The sequence below is a fragment of the Corvus cornix genome, chromosome 26 (genome assembly GCF_000738735.6).
Source record: "Corvus cornix cornix isolate S_Up_H32 chromosome 26, ASM73873v5, whole genome shotgun sequence".
In the NCBI taxonomy this organism is placed as follows: Eukaryota; Metazoa; Chordata; class Aves; order Passeriformes; family Corvidae; genus Corvus; species Corvus cornix.
In genome coordinates this window covers 6241661-6255813 of record NC_046354.1, presented here as the reverse complement: position 1 = coordinate 6255813, position 14153 = coordinate 6241661, and the positions used below count along the sequence as shown (strand labels likewise).

The window sequence follows — 14153 nt, the reverse complement described above, 5'->3', positions numbered from 1 at the left end:
CCAAGCCCGGCTCAGGCTGGTGGAGGATCAGACCACCCTGTGCTTGGAGCTGTCCTGGGGACACCCCACAGCCTTGCAGCTCAACCTGGTGACACCCCACTGCCTGAGGTGACCCTGGGCTGTCCATGCAGCCACAGAGAGCAGAGTAAGGAGAGCAGAGCATTTATCTCCCTTTCCACTTCAGTGTGATGCTCAAGGAGCCTGCAGGCCTGTCCCCATCAGCTGTGACCCCACACACAGCCATCTGAGGGGGACATAGCAGCTTCCCTTCCACCAGCTGCACATCTACGGATGTGTCTTGGCATTACTGGGCCACCACTAACCCCTCGAGGCCTTTGGGGACCGGCAAAAGACACAATCCCTCCATCCTAGCAAGGGCAGAGACCTGCAGTTGATCTGAGCTGCCCCAGGAATTTCAGATGGAAAGGCTTGTGCTGAAATGATTGGGAGGGAGGCTGTGTGGAGCCGAGCTGGTCCTGTACATCAGGAACGTCTGGATTCTGCTCTTTGGATGGAGCTTTATCCTCTCCAGGGCAGCCAGGCCCTGAGCTCTGCTCTTTGCAGGGCTGGCCTCCTGCCGACAACCCCAGGTGAGGGGCAGGAGCCTTGAAACTGGAAGAGCTCCATGCTTCCAGCTGGGAATGACCTTTGTGCTGGAGGATGAGTGGCCGGTGGTTTGACCAGTCCATGAGTGGACATCACCTCGTCCATGGCCACGCTGGCCACAGTGGTCCCAAGGGAAAGGAGGGCGAGGAGCCCGTGGAGGCTTCGGGGGTGGCAGGGAGCACTCACCGTGCGGGACGTGGGCGGTGCCGAGGGGCTGGTGAGGGACACCATCTCCTGGATGGCCAGGCGCAGCTTGAGGCGGTGCAGGGCGTTGCTGATGCCGATCTCCCGCTGGATCTCGGTGTCCGACAGGGCCGACATGATGGCCCCACTCTTGACGTTGGCCCGGCACGCGGCCACGTACCAGGCTGGCATCCCCACCCAGAGCTGGGGACAGGGACAGCAGTGACTGCCTGGCACTGCCACCCTGGCTCCCCTGCCAGGGGCAAGGCCACCCTCTCTAGAGCCCAATAACAAAGCTGGATGTCCACATGGGATTCTGGGTTTGGTTGTACCTTGTGGCCTGTGGGCGGCCTAGCATCCCTGTGCCTGATGGGCACAGCACAAGGGAGGAGCACCCACGGAGCTTTTCATAGAATCATGAAGGTTGGAAAAGCCCTCTGTGATCAGCTCCAACCATTCCTCCAGCACTGCTACATTCACCACTAAGCCATGCCCCCACGTGCCACATCCACACATCTTTTGAACACTCCCAGGGATGGTGACTCCACCACTGCCCTGGGTGGCTGTGCCAGGGCCTGACCACCCCTTCCATGAAGAAATTTTCCCCAAGATCCAACCTGAACCTCCCCTGGCCCAGCCTGAGGCCGTTCCCTCTCCTCCTGGCCCTGTTCCCTGTGAGCAGAGCCCGACCCCCCCGGCTGCCCCCTCCTGTCAGGGAGTTGTGCAGAGCCACAAGGTCCCACCTGGTCCCCCTTTTCTCCAGGCTGAGCCCCTTTCCCAGCTCCCTCAGCTGCTCCTCATCAGACTTGTGCTCAAACCCAAAGCTCTACTCAAACCACAACTCCACAGGCTCTGTGAGGGATCCAGGGATCTCCTCTGCTCTCCCAGGATTTGCAGAGCCCCGAGCCATGTGCATGGAGCAGGCATGGTGGGACATGGTGGCACACACAGACCTGTGGGGACAGCATGGGGACAATCCACGGGCATGCTCCGCCTCACCTCCAGCCAGGACACAACAGTGGGGCCGTCCCAGTGGGCAAAGGGCAATCCTTTCCTCCGAGCCTCTTCCAGGAGTTCGTGCCTGGCAGGAACAGAAGCAGAAGAGTGATTTATGGGGGGCTTGTGGGGAAGGGAGAGTTCTTGGAAGGGAACAGACCCTGGGCAGCACGAAGCAGCTGGAGACAAAGCAGTGAAGGAGGTAACAAGGCCCAAGGGAGGGTGAAGATGAGAAGATTTCCCAGCAATTCCTAGTCCCGTGCCATGGCCCCCCAGCAGATCAGCTTCTTGCTGGGGTAGGGAAGGAAGTTCACTCACTTCTTCCGCAGGCGCCGATCCTTCTCGGCCTGAGCCCCCAGCTTGCCCAGGCCCAGGGGGTCCTGGATGCCCCCCTCCATGTCAGTCAGCAGCACTGTTGGGCAAGCAAGACACCCTCAGGTCAGCGTGATGTCCCCGGGTCAGTGTGGCCTCCCCCAGGGCCAGTGTGGGCATTGTGACCGTCTCCATGCCAGGGGGACACACAGTGACAGCACGGGAGGTGACAGTGTCCCTTTGCAACCCACCCCCATGGCCCCCCTGCATCCCTGGGAAGCCCAAGTGGATCCCCTCCTGCCATCCCTCCTATTTCCAAATTCCAAAGTCACAGAACAGTCCCTTCTGGAAGGGACCCAGAAAGATCATTGAGTCCAACAATGCTCAACATAGAAGCAGTAAAGGATTTAGGAGTGGAAAAACAGCTCCTACCAAAGGGCTCTGCAAAATCCAGAAGGTCTCATGGGGAGGGAAGTCAATTTGGGGACATTAAAGATGAGCTACAGTGACAGGGGGTCACTACCCACATCCCTGACAGAGCATTAAGGTGGCACCATGCTCAGGACAGAGAGGCCAAGGGGAGAAAACACCAAGCTCCAACTTCCCTGAAGCTGCCATGGCCCCAACATGCCCAAGCCAGCAGGGGTGTCCCTGCCCTCCCTGTCACCCCAAGAGCACCCCAAGAGCAGACAGAGCCAGAGGGTGTGGAGAGCCTGGCACAGGCAGGGACAGGGCTGCTCACAGACCCTGCCCCGTGGCCCCTTCTCTGCTCAGCTGGATCAAGCGACCCTTCTCCTTCTTCCCAAACAGGCGCCCGATGGAGGATTTGATCCCCTTCCTCTTGGAGCCCTTGTGCAAGGAGTCCTGGCTGCTGCTGGGATTGCTGGCCTGGTCCTCCAGTGAGCTGGGGATGGGGAGGGAGAGGAAGAACAAAGCCTTTAGGTTATTCCTGAGCAGGGCACAAGCCCTGGCAAAGCCCAGCCCACCCCACATCCCACGAGTGCCCCAGGTATATCCTCAAACCAACAGAGACCCCAAGGATCTCCACACACCTCTTGCCATCCTCCTGGCTCAGGGCAGGGTGGCCCAGCTTCTCCAGCCGCAGTGTCCTGGGTGAGGACGGTGGGGACGTCTCACACTTGATGGTGGTTTTGTCCTCCCGGCTCTCATCCCGAGCTGCGGGCGACTGAACAAGCAGAGAGGCCGTGAGGGCGGGAGGCCAGAGCCCAGCTCCATCCTTGCCCTGCTGCCTGCCTCTCTCTTGCTCCGTGGAGACATGGCCAAAAGAGCCACCAGAGCCCTGGGGCTTTGCCACGCTCCAGGAATGGCCTGAATGAGAGCTCTGGCAATGGTTCCAGATGCCCAAGCGGATGGGGAGGATGTGGCCGTATGGCTGAGATCCTGGGAATGGGGAGGTGAGAGGATGCAGCCCCATGGTCCAGGTCAGGGTGTGGGGACAGAAGCTGCTGGCCCTCATTAGAGGGCTCTGAGGAGCACAGATGGGAATGTCCCAAGGACACCCTGTCGCCAGAGGGGACACAATGTTTGAGGACCCAGTGGCTTTCTGAACCTCCCCATGTCCTGCCAGACCCCCCAGGCTGCCGGCGGGAACATGTCCAAGCACCTTTCGGGATCCCCATGATCCTCCTGCTGAATCCCTGGGGTCCCCAGCTCCATCCCGCGCCTGCTGCACCCTGACCTGGTGTGGACAAAGCCAGGAGCAGGCTGGAAAAAGGGCTTGGACAAAAACCAACGGGATGGGAGCCACTCACTAGCAGTTTCCTCCGGTGCTTCCTCAAGTCGCTGGGCTGATTGCAAGGGGGAAAGCGAGAGAGACACAGAAAGGGGGGCAGTTAATGGAGCACCCCCCCAGAGCAGTCCCGGGGCCAGGCTGCCAGGCCAGAGACAGCAAACACGGGCACCCCGTTGTCCCACACCCCCCACAGGCCCGTGTGGACATCGGGCATCACTCCCACCTCACAGCCGGACCCCGCCAGCCCTGGCCCCCCCCGGCTCCTCACCAACGTCATGATCCCCATGCGGTCCAGGTCCTGCGCGGCGCTGCGGGAAGCTGAGCTTGGGCGTGGAGCGGCCGCTGAGCGGGGGGGACGAGCTGGCCAGGGACAGCGCCGTCAGCGAGGTGGGGATGGAGGCCCTCTTGCACAGCTGGGTGAGGTTCAGGCCCTCCATGCTGCCGCTTGTGACCCGCGTCTCCAGCTCCTCTGCACGGAGCTCTGTGGACTCCTTCTCCTCCTGGATCATCCTGGGGGAGCAGTGGGGCTCAGGGCTCCTGGCTTCCCACCTTCCCAGGGACACAGGACCTCTATCCCGGGGAAATGCCCCTTGGTGCTGTGCCTCAACCCCCAATCTCCAGGAATGGCAGCAAGATCCATCAGGATCCATAAAAACCAGAGCTGAGACACACCCCGATTCCTTTTAATGTTCATGGAGGACTTTTTATAAAATAATGATCATTTGAAATAACGACCCTGTGAGCCAGCACTGCTGCAGCTGAGAGACAGGGAGGCATGGCAGGAAGGACCAAGCCCTGTGGCTGGATGTCCTCGAGCCATTTCCCTGGCTGAAGACACACCAAGGCCCCAGTTTTAGGCCAGCAAAGCCTCCTGGTCGTTTGTTGTCCCCCTGGAGCCATTTCAGCACAAGGCAGTGGTGGGTTTTGGCCATGGTCATACCTGATCTCCTCGTTGATGGCATCCAGCTGCTCCTGAAGCATCATGGCCAACGTCTGTGCATCTGAGTGCCCACCAGGAGAGAGCACATCCATGGAGCTGAACAGCGTCTCGCGGTCATCCTCGTCCACGTCGGAGATGTCGGGGTCGCTGTCGAAGGCGTGAGACCCCGTGGCCAGGACCCCACCTGCCTGGGCCTGCTCCCAGTCCTGGGGGAACAAGGGCCACTGTCCTACACAGCATTCCCATGTCTCCAAAAGCCAAACTGGTGACCCCCATGCAGGAATTCCATCTCAGTGTGACCCCAAGGGGAAACCCTTCTGATGTTCCCCCATCAATGCACCAGCGGAAGGAAACTGCCCCGTGTCTCCAGATCTGACCCTAATGCCAGGATGCAGGGCAGGAGCAGACCCCAGCGCTGGGGTGCACCGGGGTTACCTTGGCTGGCTCCTCCCTCCGGGCACCGAATCGTCCCTTCTGTGCCCGGGGCAGCCCCGGGGCCGCTCCGAAGGGCTCGGCTGGGGCGTGGACCACAGCTCCCAGCGGGAAGCGCAGGTCGGTGGCACTGCCCATGTGGGACCTGGGAAGAAAGAGCCCTGTGGGGAACACTGCTCTGTGCAGGACACCCTCACCCTCAGGCTGCTCCCCTTGCAGCCCAGGCTGCTTGGGACAGAGGAGGAGGAGCAGGAGGAGGAGGAGACCACTGCAGGATGCCCATCCCAGCGATGTCTGCCTGCATGAAAGGATGCAAAACCAGGCTCTGGGAAAAGGTGCCCCATTCGCCCCCCCCCCCCACTGGACCTGGAAATGCACTCACAGAATCACTCACAGAATCATTGAATCACAGAATATCCTGAGCTGGAACTGACCCACAAGGATCACATCCAGCCCCCAGCCCTGCACAGACACCCCAACAATCCCACCCTGTGCATCCCGGAGAGCCTTGGCCAAACACTCCTGGAGCTCTGGCAGCCTCGGGGCTGTGCCCATTCATTCCCTGGGGAGCCTGGGCAGTGCCCAGCACCCTCTGGGGGAAGAACCTTTTCCTGATCTCCAGCCTGACCCTCCCCTGACACAGCTCCAGCCCTTCCCTGGCTCCTGTCCCTGCTCACAGAGAGCAGAGATCGGAGCTGCCCTGTCTGAGGAATCTGCAGCCTCTGGTGAGCTCTGACCTCAGGAGACTCTTGACTTTCCTGGACTGTCAGAAGTTCAGCCCTGGGCCCTCCCCTGCTGCTCCTTCCCCCTTTTCTGTGCACCAACCAGGGCATCCAGCCAGCTCTGCCCAAAACCCCTGCACTGGGGGCTGCTGTGGAGCCCGGGCTGAACAGGCCCCTCCTGCCCTTCCCTCTCCAGAGATCTCAACACAACTTGTGTCTTCTCCATCCCCATGTACCCAGCAGGAGCCAGCCAGGGAGCTCTTCTCCTTTTTATGTTTATTCCAACATTTTCATGAGAAAATACCCTGACGGGGGTGAGGCTCTTCTCCCAGGCAGTGAGTGACAGGATGAGGGGAAATGGCCTCAAGGGGAGGGTCAGGTTGGATATTCGGAAAAATTTCTTAACAGAAAGGGTCGTCAGGCCCTGGCACAGCTGCCCAGGGCGGTGGTGGAGTTCCCATCCCTGGAAGTGTTCCAAAAATGGCAGAGGTGGCACTTTGGGATGCGATTTAGTGGGAATATTGGTATTTGGGTGAAGGACTCGATGACCTTGGAGGACTTTTCCAACCTTAACGATTCTGTGATTCCAGCGAATAAAATTCCACTTGAAACATCTTCCAGGTGTGAGGACATGAGCATTGTTGGGATCTCCCAGCAGGAACCAGCTGGGACTTCACCCTCCTCTTCCTTGCCAGGGCTGGTGCTTGGGACCAGGACCTGGTGAGTCTCACACCAGGCAGAGCAAGGCAGCAGCTGGACATGAGGACACTTCAAGCCACCCAAGGTGCTCATTCCATGTCTCCACTTTGCCTGGTTGTTCCTCTTGGCCCTGAAGACCCAACCACGGGGCTGAGCAAGGCACCTTCCCAGGGCACAGGGTGGTTACTCCCCACACACAGTGCCATTGGTGACACGAGGTTTGTTTAGCTTAAGCTGAATTTAAGATGACAAAAGCAGCAGCCCAAGGCAGATCGTGGTTTTCCACCATGGTGGGCCTGGTTTGCAGTACAGATACAGGTCTGGAGATAAAACCAGCACCACGAGCAGCATGGCTGGGCCAGCCTGGTGTGCCAGACAAAGGCACAGCCAAGTTCCAGGGATTGCAGAGCTGCTGACATGCTGCTCCCCAGCTACAACCAGATAAAAACACCTTAGACAAAAGCTGACATTTCAGCTGGGGGATCATTCTGCAACTCAAGACTTCTGCTGATTTTTCCTCTGAGAAATACAAAAAATCACAAAATTGTCCATCCTGCTCTTATGGACCCATGCAAAGAGGGCCCACACATGCTCCAGACTCTGCTCCAGCACTCAGCTTTCCTTCATCCTCACAGCTTCATCCTCACCCTCCCCATTTCTTCTCTCCATGACAGACACGGGGTCTCCAGGCCTTCTCCTCTCTGCTGACAGATCCAAAGCTGGTTACACCAGCTCCTCCCTGTCTTTTCCAGCCTTGCTGAGGGGGGAATTTTCTTCACTGGTTGCTCCCATTGACCCCTTGCTGCCTTGAACCCACACTGCAAGTGCTCAGGGCAGGGTTGGTGTCCCGGGTGGCTGCAGCTGCACAGTGGGGTTGTTGTGCTGTCACCCTCCTTTTCCACCCCCATTTTCCTGGAGCAGCTCTGGTATCCCAATGGACTCATCTCTGCTCCTGGTGCCCTGGGCTGGGATGTCCCCATGTCCCAGCTGACTTTAAATGAAAGGGTGTGGGAGGACCACTGCATTGGGGAAAGAGGGGCTTCATTCTCCTTTGCCTGCAACAGCTCCAAAGCAATTCCTCCTTCTGCACCAGCCCATCCCCTGGACTCCACAGGGGAAAAGTCCTTTGGTGAACATCCAGCTTTCAAAGCAAAGTAAGTCCTAAGCTCCTTGTGCAGAAAAAGAAACAATGCCCAGTGGTTTCTCACCCTTAGAAATCTGGGGCCATTCAGTTGGGCTGGGCTATTCTCAGAGTCTGTGTCCCACCCCAGGACAGGTGCAGGAGCTGACCCTGCTGTGAGGACCCTGCAGCCCAGCACTGAAGCTTGGGGGCACCAGAAACACCCAATGCCAACAGCACTCTGGGGTCTGCAAAGCAAACTGCCCCCAAAGGCAGGGGTGCCCCAGCTCTTACCTGCTGTGCACACTCTCCACAAACGTCCCACTCCTGGTCTTGAGCTGATCCACCTCCAGCCTCAGCTTGTCGATCTCGTCGGACAAACGCCGCTGTTTGGGGGATGAGACAGGCAGGGCTTGGGTTTGCTCTGGAGAGCTGCCAGGTTTGGGGCAATCCACATCCTTGGCTATTCCCACGTTTACATTCCCTTTTCAGATCCCCAGCCCAGGTTAAAGCATCTTGGCCACATCAGTAAAGAAACAGCTCATGCAGGCACAGGGAGTGAGGGTGCTGGGGAGGGGGGGTCAGGACAGACAGACACAGGTGCTCAAGGAAAGCTGCTTTGGGAGACAAAGGAAAACAGGTGCCACGTGGGTGCTCTGGTTCTGCTCCAGACTGCACGTGTGTGCTCCCTTGGCAAGGGACCGGCTGTGAGGGACCCCCCAGCCAAACTTGCTGCTGGCCCTGTCCCTCCTGCTCCCAGCCCCATCCCCACAGGGAAGCTGTGCCTGCACCCAGTGCTGGGAGATGCCAGGGGGAGGCTGCAGATGGACAGGGAGGGAGGGAGGGGAGAAGGGATCTCCTGGGCACAGCAGGGTCCAGTCTGGGGGACAAACAGGCTGAGCCAGGCTGGGCAAAGCGCCAGCAGTGTCATGTGAGTCCCCGAGCTCTGCCCTGCCCAGGCCTGAGCAGCCAGGCTGGGAAGCACAAGGAATAAGCACACGTCCTCCCCACAGGCAAGTGGGAAAGCAGCCCCTGATCCCCCAAACCATGCATGAGACACGGGGCACACCCCAAAAGGGGCACATCCCAAAAGCTCCCGTTGCTCCACAAAGCCGCGTCCCTCCAGCTTTCAGCAAGGCCACCAGGGGTTCATGCAGACCCTCCTGAGATGCTTTATCTGAGAGCAGGCTGTGAAGGCCTACGGGGCCTCTGCAAGCTGGGCATGGGGCAGATCTCCCCCCCCTCTGAGGAAGCCTCAGGGGCCAAGGGAACGTGGCTGCCTGAGCCCTTCTCTAGGCACGGGAGAAGCCACCCCGGCCTCGCCGCTGTCCCCGGTGGGCTCAGGGATGGCTGAGTGTGACAGCAACAGGGAGGTGGGACCCAACATGCCTGGTGGGGAACTGAGCTGGGGCTCTCCGGGGAGGGGCGTGGCAGCTTCCATCCAGCTACTGCGTGGGTGAGTGTGCGGCCTCCTGCTGCCAGGTGCTCTGGGATCCCAGCTCCTCCCAAACTGGGGCATTTTAGGAGAAGCGAGTGCCCCTGGCTGGGGGCTGGGAGTGAGGCAGCGCTGTCCCTGGGGCAGGTCCCTGCAGCCACATTTACCTTGTCATGCTGGTGTTCCTCTATCTGCTTTTGGGTATTTTCCAGCTCTTGTAACAACGTATTCTTTAAGAAAAACCAAAGAAAATAAAAGGGAACAAAAACAGGAAAGAAAAAGAGAGACCGTTTAGGAAACAGCCGTGCGGCCTCCCAGGAATGGCCAGTGTGGAATTCCCGTGTGGTGAACACCTTGAAGAGGCTCCCTGGGCTATTCCTCACCTGCCTGTGCACAGGTCTCCTCTGCAAAGCTCCTGCTTCTCGAGCAGGGTGGTCACAGCTCAACCCCTGCCCCACTCCAGGGCCGGGCATGGCTGTGGAGGGCAGTGAGAGATTTCATGGACAGGGCTTGAAGGTTAGGAAATATGTCTGAGAGGAGAAACCTCCTCGAGGAGCTGGATCAAGGGGAAAAAGGTCCCTTATATCTAAGCTAGGGAGCAGGCAGGAGGGAAAGGAGATGTGCTGATAGAATCACAGAATCACGGGATTGTTAAGATTGGAAAAGCCCTCTAAGACTGAGCCCAACCATTCCCCCCAGCACTGCTGTGTTCACAGCTAAACCATGACCCCAAGTGTCACATCCATGGTTTTGGAACACTTCCAGGGATGGTGACTCCACCACTGTCCTGGGCAGACTATTCTAATGCTATAATTCTTTCCTTGAAAATTTTTTTCCTAATAACTAATCTAAACCTCCCCTGGAGAGTTTGTAACTGCCTGAATTAGTACTCATTTTTGGGAAGTGCTGGCAGCCAAACAGGATCATTTTTGTGCATGAAAGACCTGGAGAAACTCTCAGGGTGGGCCAGTGCTGGCACAAAACTGGGGAGCAGGCAATGCCCTTCACAAGGTGTCACCACTGTGATCACTGCTGCTTGCTGGGGTGGGATTTGGACTCATCCCGGCAGGTTGGGTCCTGCTCTTTATCCAGACTGATGTGCTGAATGACTGGACACGCTGGCACAGCCACATTTGGCTGGGGACAGGAGGAGCAGAGCAGCGGGGGGCCAGAGCCAGCCCTGGAGGCAGCAGCTGAGGGCAGGAACCCCGAGAGAGCTGAATCACCAAGGCCTGACCTCCCACGGGCACTGCGGGTGGATCCTTGCTTGGAACCAGCTGCTCCCAGTTAATTCCATTCACACAGAGGCAGCCACAGCTCCAGGCGGCTCCTCCAGGGAAACCCAGCTCCCCAGGAGTCGGGTGGGAGCTGCTCATGGACACTGCCCTGGCTCGGAGAAGGGAAATCAGTCTGGACCTGGGGGCAGGAAGGTTTTAAGGCAGCACATGGAGGGATGGGCACTGGGACAGGATGAACGCTGCATTTTTTCCTGCAAAATGCAGTCGGGATGCTGGGCACAGGTGGCATCGGGGCTGCACCGGCAGAGACACAGGGAGGTGAGGGAACGGAGCAGGACAAATCCTGCTGCTGTGGGAGGTGGTGGGGAGGGGGACTCTCTGGTCCAGGCGACCGGAGCAGTTCCCTGTGCTCCACCAGCCCCAGCACAGCCATGTCCTGCATGTTACCATTTCTCCAGCCCTGCACAGGCACTTCCAGCCCTGGGCCATGGCTGGAGGAGGCACGGAGGGGCTGCAGACCCCTCAACCCCCAGAGGACCCCTCCCCAGGCACTACCTTCTCCTCCAAGGCTGCCATCCTCTCCTTGAGGTGCAGCTGCAGCCGCTCATTGGACTCGCTCAGCAGCCGATCCACGGTGTCCGAGAGCCGCTTGTTGTGCTCCTCGTTCATCTTCTCCCGCTGGCGGGCCTGGGACAGACACAGTGACATCCGTGTCACATCCGCAGGGGCTCAGTGCCCTCCTGCCATCCTGTGCCTGCTGTGCTGTCAGAGCTGGCCCACCAGGCCCAGCTTTTGGGGACAAATCCACCTCTTGCAGCACTGGTTGGACCCTCTGCTGCTCTCTGCCACCTCCCAGCCAGGGATGAACAGGAGGGGACAGGATTTAGGGAGATCATGCATGCCTGCCCCTTAACACAGATCCTCCTGTGTATCTGCCAGGAATATCCACACTGGGGGCACCTTCCAGACCCCAATGGATACTGAACCTCTGGATTTTCAAATATCTGTCCTAGGGAAAAACCTCTGGGGGCTTCCCCAGAGGCACATCCATAATGTCACCTGGGTGACCCGAGAAATGGGCTCCTGCAGGGACAGCCCAGCCCCTGGCTGAGAAGCACAGAAGGGACTGTACAGCCCAGGCCACAGCAGCTCAGCTTCCTTGCCCTTTTCATCCTGCTGATCCAGGCTCGGGGGAAGAGCTGCTGGAGCCTCTCCTTCCACCCTGCATTTGGGGTCCCAGCTTGCCCCAGGGGGTGATGCTGGGAGAGGAGTGGGTGTGGAACATTAACAGCAAGTCTTGGATACCTGGGAAAGGAGAAACCACAGCAGGGTGCCATGAGCTCCTGTGTGGCTCAAGTTTAAGTGATCCTGGATGGGAAAGGATTAACCAGGCTGTTCTCCCATCCTGCTCCTGAACAGCAGCCCAGGTGTGTCCAGGTACTCAGGCACCAAGGCAAGGATCAGGACTCACCCTGGCCAGCTCCTGGTTCTTCTCCTCCAGCTGAGTCTCCAGCTGCCGGAGGTGCTCCTCGATGCTCCCGTGCCTCTCTTCTGCCTGGGAAAAGCAGAGCAGCCTTCTTGGATGATGCTCCCAAAACCATGAGGGCCCTGCTGCATCCCTGTGTCCATCTCTGCATCTCAGTCCTTCCTGGGATGCAGGGCTCTCTCCCACTGCCTGCATCCCTGCCAGGGCTCCCTGTGAGCCCAAACCAGCCCTGGCTGGCACAGTGACAGGAGCTGGAGATGCTCTGTAAGGGACTAAACACCATTCCAGAACCCAGGAAGGGCAGGGATGGCCGCATCCATCCCTCCCTCCAGGCCTGCGCCCTCCTACATCCAGCCTGGTGCTTCCTTCTCTCCTCATCCTGGAGTGGGCTCACACAAGCCAAAGGGCACCCACACCGACAGGGCCATCCCTGCCTTGGAGAAAGGGGCCAAGGGAAGGGAGCAAACCCCACACGTGCAGGACACAGCGAGAGCTTTAAAGGCGGTGCCTTGTCCCTGCAGCAGTGAGGATGGCAGGGGACAGAGAGGGAGCAGCTGGGAAGGACAGTGGGATGCCTTGTGCTGCCAGGGGCTCCATCGCTGCAGGGGGTGGCGAGACCCAGATCCTCCTCCGGTCCCATCCCTGCCCTCCTTCTCCAGGCCCTTCCCTCCCCTCCCCTCTGGTCTCTGATGTCCCCTCCAGCTCCCACCCCTGCACTTGCCTTGGTGAGCGCAGCAATGCGCTGGGCCAGCTCTGCTTCCACCTCGGGCAGTGTCTCTGCCTTTCTCATTGTCTGCTGCAGCTTCTGCTCCGCCAGCTCCAGCAGCTCCTGCAGGTGCCGGGCCTTCTCCTCGCACTGCGGGACAGCAGGGTGGGTGCTCGGCACCTCCCACCCCCAGCACCCCCTCCTGCCCCCAGCTCCCCGCGGCAGGGGGACACTTTGGGCCCAGCTTCGGTACCTGGCGGTGCAGGGACTCCTTGTTGGCCAACTCGTTCTCCAGTTTGTCGTTGAGGTCATGGATGGAGGTGGCCTCTCGCTGGGCTGCCAGGTACCGTTTCTCCAGCGTGGTGATCCTCTCCTCCATGTCCTCCTTCTGTGCCAGGGCCTGGGGGAGCCATGGGGCTGTCACACCCTGCTCTGTGACAGCATTTTGGGAACAGCAGGGCCACCCAGCTCCTTCAAGCCGGGGACACCCTGAGGCCATGGAGTGTGAAAGCCCCCCTGACACGGGGATGAGGGACAGCAGAATGGCGCAGTGATAAAGGGAGAGTCAAACTATTACAGGAAAACCCAGAGAGGACACAGGTCACTGCCCCAGGTGTCAGCATACCTGAGAGCCTGTCTGTAACCTCAGGGAAGCCCTGCTGGTGGACTTGGGGACAGTATCCCAAAGGCAGTGGCCTCTTTTAGGGAACACCCTGCACACAACAGGAGTTCCAATCCCTTCCCAGCCCAGTGCAAGCTGCTGTGAGGTCCTGCCCCAGGCTGGGCAGTGCAGGGGGACAGGGACTCACCTCTCGGAGGTCCCTCTGGTACTTGCTGCTCATCTCTTCAGATTTGATCAGATCCTTCCTGGCGGTGCCCAGATCCTCCTCCAGCTCAGCCACGCTGGCAGCCAAGGCAGAGATTCGCTCCTTGGCCTGAACCACTTCAAAATTCTGCTTCTCCAGGAGCTCCTGCAGCTCCACCACCCGCCCGGCCTCATCATCCGGATGCACAGAGCCATTGGAGAGACGCTGCAAGGCACCAGAGAGGGAGGTGGATGTCGGGATGCTCCAAAGCTCCTGCGTTGTGGCATTGCCTGCAGCCACTCAAAGTGAGAATGTGGCCCTGCAGGGACTCGGTGAGGGGGTGGAAGTGGAGACGAGGTGCTCTGGGACCTCCATCAACAGCCTCCACAAGCCAGGGATGGGGCTTCTTACAGGAATGATGGAATAGGGGTGGCTGAGGGCTTCCCAGAGCATCTGGTAGAAGGCGTCCCTGCCCCTGGTGGGGCTTGGAAGAAAATAGCCTTTAAAATAGCCTCTCTTCCCATACAAACCATTCTGTGGTCTCTGGGAAGCAGAACTCCTTGGAGCACCCGAGCACGAATTCCCCCTGCTCAGAAATGGCCTGTATCCACCAGGAGGGGCATTTCCCACGGGGCCGGACCCAGGGGAGAGGGAAAAAGGTTTTCAGCACCCTGGAGCCAGCAATAAGGAGGTGGGAGAAATGACAGCCTCACTGAGCA

At 59.1% G+C, this 14153-nt stretch overlaps 1 protein-coding gene across 1 annotated transcript in view; it reads right to left on the bottom strand.

Annotated features, from left to right (window-relative positions):
• PPFIA4 (PTPRF interacting protein alpha 4) overlaps positions 1-14153 on the bottom strand; it is a 60401-nt gene that overhangs the window by 8772 nt on the left and 37476 nt on the right. The window contains 17 exon segments of the mRNA XM_039565306.1: positions 793-993; positions 1789-1870; positions 2104-2197; positions 2844-3001; positions 3150-3283; positions 3870-3905; positions 4119-4166; positions 4168-4360; positions 4791-4996; positions 5226-5367; positions 8058-8149; positions 9366-9428; positions 10992-11123; positions 11908-11991; positions 12644-12778; positions 12882-13028; positions 13438-13659. Of these exon segments, the coding sequence (XP_039421240.1) occupies positions 793-993; positions 1789-1870; positions 2104-2197; positions 2844-3001; positions 3150-3283; positions 3870-3905; positions 4119-4166; positions 4168-4360; positions 4791-4996; positions 5226-5367; positions 8058-8149; positions 9366-9428; positions 10992-11123; positions 11908-11991; positions 12644-12778; positions 12882-13028; positions 13438-13659 (2169 nt within the window).